Source organism: Poecilia latipinna, unplaced genomic scaffold (genome assembly GCF_001443285.1).
Source record: "Poecilia latipinna isolate Pla-1442-1.1 unplaced genomic scaffold, P_latipinna-1.0 Scaffold2271, whole genome shotgun sequence".
Classification (NCBI taxonomy): Eukaryota; Metazoa; Chordata; class Actinopteri; order Cyprinodontiformes; family Poeciliidae; genus Poecilia; species Poecilia latipinna.
This window is the reverse complement of record NW_015114887.1, coordinates 158,096-164,480: the sequence shown is the minus strand read 5'-3', so window position 1 is coordinate 164,480 and position 6,385 is coordinate 158,096. Positions and strand designations below refer to the sequence as shown.

General features: G+C 37.0%; 1 protein-coding gene and 1 long non-coding RNA gene across 2 annotated transcripts in view; both read left to right on the top strand.

Annotated features, from left to right (window-relative positions):
- The first annotated feature begins 625 nt into the window (after nucleotides 1-625).
- On the top strand, nucleotides 626-1,622 carry LOC106937078 (uncharacterized). The gene is made up of 2 exons (XR_001422303.1): nucleotides 626-698; nucleotides 1,238-1,622. It is a non-coding gene; the product is annotated as an uncharacterized LOC106937078 (long non-coding RNA).
- A 2,292-nt stretch (nucleotides 1,623-3,914) lies between these two features.
- The window catches only part of LOC106937088 (transmembrane and TPR repeat-containing protein 1-like), a 45,603-nt gene continuing 43,132 nt past the window's right edge, over nucleotides 3,915-6,385 (top strand). Inside the window, exons 1-2 of the mRNA XM_015018419.1 lie at nucleotides 3,915-4,064; nucleotides 5,531-5,707. Coding sequence (XP_014873905.1) covers nucleotides 3,976-4,064; nucleotides 5,531-5,707 — 266 coding nt within the window. The 5' untranslated portion in view covers nucleotides 3,915-3,975. The remainder of the gene's footprint in view (nucleotides 4,065-5,530; nucleotides 5,708-6,385) is intronic.

The window sequence follows — 6,385 nt, the reverse complement described above, 5'->3', positions numbered from 1 at the left end:
CCGTTTTGACTCGATCCAGTGTATCTTTAGTTCCGGTGTGTGTAGTTAACGCTGTTTCTGGACTCTAAAGCAGTTGCCACAAATACGATTTGAAGATATATCACTATTTGCAAACAGTTTTTCTTCATCTACATAATCTAAACTGGACAAATTCCTCGCTGACTATTGATAACATAGGAATTAGGCCTGTCACGATAAATTTTGCTGAGCGATTAATTGTCTAAAAAATTATTGCGATAAACGATAATATTGACTAATAATGCATGCAATTTCCTGCCATAGATAGATGCACTTCATTTTCAAAAGAACATATAATACTGGAACCGATAAACTAAATAAACAAAACAATCAAAAACAAAAATAAAATTGATTATCTATCTCCATTAACAAAAAACTTACTTAAATAAAAACTAAACACCATAAAGCCAAAGTGTAAATAAATACTGGATTCAACCAGTGGCGCTAAAAGTGGGTATGCAGCGCATGCAATGCATAAGGGCGCAGCACCAGAGGGGGCGCCAAAACCCCGTCTGATAATTAAAATGAGGTCGATATGTTTAATTTATCATGCGATTAATTGATATATCGTTTATCGTGACAGGCCTAATAGGAATAAAACCTTCATATCCCTTTTAACAGGTTACACTTGATTCTGCTGTGGTGCCTGTGGAAACAAAGTGCATGAAGTTTGTGCTCAGGTGGGAAAGCTCTGTGGATCACATGGTAAGATAAGATATTCCTTTATTAATCCCACAGTGGGGAAATTTACATTGTTACAGCAGTATAAAGGACAGAGCAGAACCAATATAAAAATCTATAAAAAATCTATATATACACAGTAAAATCAGGTGAATATAGAAAGTACTGAAGTATTGTTTGAAATATAAATAAATAAATTCCAGGTTTATTGCCTATAGTAAAGAGTAGTGAACTACTGAGAGCAGTGGGTGTTGTACAGTCTGACGAGACCTACGGTATCTTTCCTTCACGCACTTAGGGTGCCGCAGCCGGGCACTGAAGGAGCTGCTCAGTGCTGTCAGAGAGGTGCATGGGGTGGGACGGGTACTGTAGCATGCGCTCGAGCTTAGTCCTCATTCTCCTGTCTGCCACCACCTCCATTGGGTCAACAGGACACCCCAGGACAGAGCTGGATATCCTGAGGATCTTGTTCAGTAGAAGTGGGACTTCTGCTTCAAACTGGTCACTACAGTATACCACTGCCTCTGTCATCCACCAGTTCACTGCAGACTGGCACCCGCCAAGGACCGTACATGGATGTCTTCTTAAGTTGTAAACCCTGAGTACATACTGTTAAAATAAAATTGATAAGCCTTTTGTAAATACATTTTCTCCATCACTGACTTAAATTATTAACTGTGGTAATTATGTTTGTGTAATGTAGTAACCATGTAGTGTTTAATATGATTATTAAATAGATGTTTTAAAGAAACAGCCACAAACCTTATGCCTTTGGTCCACAATGGCAGCTTTAATTTTAGCATTTCCTCTCCTCCACATACTTTGTTGCCAGATGTGTAAAATTTACAAAAAGAAGCAATTTAAATGTAAAAGTTGCACATATGTAGATTACTCAAGAGAAGCTATTTACAATAGTTTTTACAGAACTCTACACAACATAAATTCATTTATTAATAGATACATATAGATATTAATTACAGAATAGATGCACAAAGATTTCATTTCTAACACAACTGCTAGCAGTAGTGAGTGTTCATCCAAGAAGTGTGACTTGCAGGAGCAGGGAGGCTCTGTACTGGTTTCTCCTTTTAAATCAAGAGGCCCATGATAGTTTGACGTTAGGCAGCAGATGTCCCACAGCTGATTGTCTGAACCTGCCATGGACAGAGGAACAAGACCATCTCAGATATGGTAGGTTGTTAGGTCGGCTATTGCTGAGAAAGATGAACAACAAAACAAATGGAGAAATTATGAATCACATCAGAATATGTAAATTATTTGGCAGATAGCGCTTAAATCAATATTTAAAATGCTTTTCTAAACAACTGTTGGAAGATGTCAGTGATTTTAGTGAAACTTAACAATACAGCACTGACAGGCAGGGGTGTATATGTTTCCTAACTGTGGCTAAAGCTGCTGCTAGCTGGTTTACTCTCCAATCGGAGGCTGGTTCCTTTAAATACAGTTGGAGAATGGTAAATTGACAATGACTGTTAACGGCTAACACTTCATACTGTTTTATTAAAGTTAATACAGAAAGTGAACCTCTAAACGTTACAGCACTGACAGACAGGGGTGTATATATTTTCCCAATTGTGGCTAAAGCTGCTGCTAGCTGGTTTACTCTCCGATCGGAGGCTGTTTATTATATACACAGTCAGAGAATGGTGGATTGACAATGAGTAATGACGGTTATCTAACACTTAAATGCTGTTTTATTAAAGTTGATAAATAAAGTGAGTCTCTAAACGTTACAGCACTTACAGAGCAGTGTATATTTTTCTTAACTGTGGCTAAAGCTGCTGCTAGCTGGTTTACTCTCCGATCGGAGGCTGTTTACTTTATACACAGTCAGAGAATGGAGGATTGACAATGAGTAATAACGGTTATCTAACACTTAAATGCTGTTATTATTAACCTTACCTTTTATTATATCCTTAAGTAAAAGCAGTATCCGTGAATTTTTCAGTCAGGTTTCCCGAGGCAAAATCACACCGGAAGTAAAGATACACCGCTTCGAGTTATGGCGGCCATTGTCTGACGTCACTGTGAAAAGGGTCTATTCTGATAAGTAAAAATAAGGTCACGAAAAGTCAAATAGATGATGAAAAAAAATCAATTTGTCCACTTGAAATTTATATAAATTGATTTTCTTATTGGTAATTTCAACATTTCATGGTCAAAATCTGAATTTACTTGCCTGTTAAAATGCATGAAAGAAGACCAGGGTCTTCTTTCATGCAAGAAGCCTCCAGAGGTCACACACCTCTGGAGGCGCTGTGTCACAAGTGAATGTAGCAGGCATTTGACACATGCCCATTGCTGTCTTCATATTGCCAGTATACTTGTTTAATTACACATTTTCTAAATATGTTGATGTTCTACAATCTCATTTTATACATTTCATAATGTATGTGTATGTGACATATTTAGTCTTTCCCATTGGCCAAATGTTAAATTTCTCTGTCTGTGTTAAAATATTAGCATTTATGGAGGGGGCCATAAGCAGCTGCTGACTTATTTTGGATTTAACAAAAGTGCAAATAATTGATATTTATTTTAATAGTATTTTTTATTTGTTGTTTTTAACACTCCATAGTTGTGTGTTTAAATAGCATTTCACTGAAAATGTCTTCTCATAACATATATAATTACCCAGTAATATATTTACATTTCCTGTCAACTTAAGACCACCGGGCTTAGCAAGTTTTCTGGGGGAAACCCTGCTATCTGTTAGTATCAGTTTCCTTTTTTTGTTAGATCTAATCTGTTTATCCCTTCAGGGGTATAACAAAATAAATAATGTGCTGTGGATTTTTTGATATACATAATAGCTTTGAATTTAGCAGATAAATAAAGTATTATAAAAATATCCCCATTAATGCATGAAAGGTAATACCACTTACTGTTATCTATTGTTTTAAGTCCAAGAAAAGCATTTCTAAGTACATGCTGTTGGTTGATATGTTTATGGACCAAAAATTGAGATTGATGCATTCAATGACTTAATAGAAGATTAAATAAAATTTTCAGTATTACACTTGCAAAGATCATTGATCATCAATTCCAATTCCTGGATAATTGTTTTGTGTATGTCTAAATGTTATATTGGTAATCTTTCTGACCTTCACATTATCAGTGCACCACTCTTTAATTGCAGTTTTTAGCTGAATTTGTAACATAGAGGGTGTTCTTTGAAATCAAGTAGTTTCTTCAGCAGCCTCCTCTACTTTATTTCACCCTACTTTAGCAGATTAACTCTTCTGACATCTCTGCATGTATGTGTTGCAGGTGTCTGGCATTGTGGGCAGAGCTGATGTCTTGGCTTGTCTGCTGTTCCTCCTGACATTCCACCTCTATATTAGGTAAGGCAACTCGGTGTCACAGTGTGCTCATTCACACAAGCTTATACAGTTCAACTTATTGGAACTTTGGCCTGACACATCGCTACATTCACCAATGCATTTACTTAATTGGTATTAGGGATGCAAGTTATTGAATAATTAACTAATATAAAGTTGATGCATCAATCGACTAACGATCGATAAGCAGCTTTTTTTCTTAAAAAAAAAAAAGGAAGCCTAACCCTAACCAAATCCTGTGCTCCAAATGCACACTATAATGCGGAAAGAATATATAAACAAATGCTTTTAGTTATCGATTGGGACTAATTTTAATCTAATCCCATTAATTGACAATTAATCCTAAATCCATTGTTTGCATCCCTAGCTGGTATAAATAGCAAATGATCCAATCAATTACATACACTGACAATGCTGCATCACTGTGGTGCAAAAGAAATAGAGATCTCTTTGAAAAGCTTTATAAGCCTCCAAGAGATGTTCAGGAAACACAAAGGTTCATACCTCACTGTGGTGTGGACATGATCTCCTGATCACTCATGCCAGGCACTCCTGCCCAAAGTCCACTATCACATCCAATCCAAATTCTGTGCTCCAAATGCACATTTGGAAGCTGAACATTTGGTCTGACTGTCATGAAAATAATCTTCCTGTCGCTGCATAAAAACACATTGATATTATCAGAACACACAAACCTCCCCCAATCTCGTGGGAGCACTAACGGTCAAGCATGGATCAAGGGTGAAGCATGCGAAAATGCATATCCCTGTTGTGATTCTATAAGCCTATTAGAATTGTGATAATTCATTTCATTTATGGGTAAGTTTAAGCAGAAACCATAAATGTTTACATAAAATCAAAGGAAGCAGTTCTGTGTTCACTGTTCAATTGGCAGTAAAACAACTAGAAAAACAATTTAAAAGATCTGAATAATGGTAGTAGTAACTGGTGTGACATACAGCGCTGCTTATAAATTATTGCCCTCATTTTACTATCAAACTCATTTTAATGTATTGTGTGATTAATTTATTTAATTCTTATTGCAACGGGCATAGCAGTGAGTTCACTGTGGTCCAATAGTCTCCATGCTCACCAGATCTCAGGCCAACAGAACAACTTTGTGATGTGGTGGAACAAGACCATCACCTTTTGGATGTTCAGCCAACAAATCTGCAGTGGTGATCTGTCATCACATAGATCATAGAGCAGCTGCAAAATTTCTGAGGAGTCATTTCGAAACCTGCTTGAATCTAAATTCAACTAGAATTGAATTTAGATTCAACGAGGCTGAAATGAGGCAGGTCTGAATGTGTCCTTGCTGATTCTTGCGAGGTGTAAATTATAAAGTCCCTGGTGAATGTATGTAAGGTATTGTGTGGGTGTGTGTGGATGGGAAACTCATTATAAATGGTTTAAAAATATGAGGTTGTATTAAAATGTGAATACCATTGTATTCTCTGGTGGCACAGGAGTATTGATGAATGGGTCTTCGAAGACTCGTTCCCTTCCACGGTGTCTCCAGGGTCTCTGCTCATCAGCTTGTTTCTGGGTACCTGTGCAATGCTGGTCAAGGAAACAGGAATCACTGTGTTTGGAGTGTGTCTGCTCTATGATGCTCTGGTGCTGTGCCGCAAGCCTCTTACACAGTAAGCACAAAGTCCTTTTCTTTTTTAAGCCCAAGCAGCACACGGGCTGTGAAGGCCTTTTGTATTCATACTATTATTCTTCTGTCAAATAAATTAACTTTTTTGAGGCTTAATATAAAAAAAATGCCCCAAATTTGGTGAATGCATCAGTCACCTGTGAAAATTACTGATTTTAGGGAATTCGCAAAAGTTGCAACAGGAACAGCTTAACAGCTCCCCCAGGCAAATTACAAAATACCTTCTGCCTTGGCCTAACTGTATCATACAAGCATGAAACAGGATACATTTGTAAAACTCCTCAAAACCTTCAGAAAACTCATTTGCACCCATGCTTTAAGTCCAAACACAAGTCGGCCATCTTGGATTAGCTTGATTTGGCCATTTATAGCCTCTGCATTTGACTGAATTTCTCCTAGAGATTTTAATCAATCGGCTTAGCATATGATCTGTTTGCTCATAAGATAATGGGGATCTAAATTTAGCAAAAATAATGAGTTTTTGAGCATGTTAAAGGGGGGTGATCAGACCTCAAAATCTTGCCGTAAAACATAAAAATGTTTTGAATGAGAATGAGAGATGGTGGGGGGTCAGGGGCAGTGGTGAGAAGTAACGATGTACAAGTACTTAAGTACATTTTTCGTGTATCTGTACTTTACTTAAGTAGATTTAATAATGGAT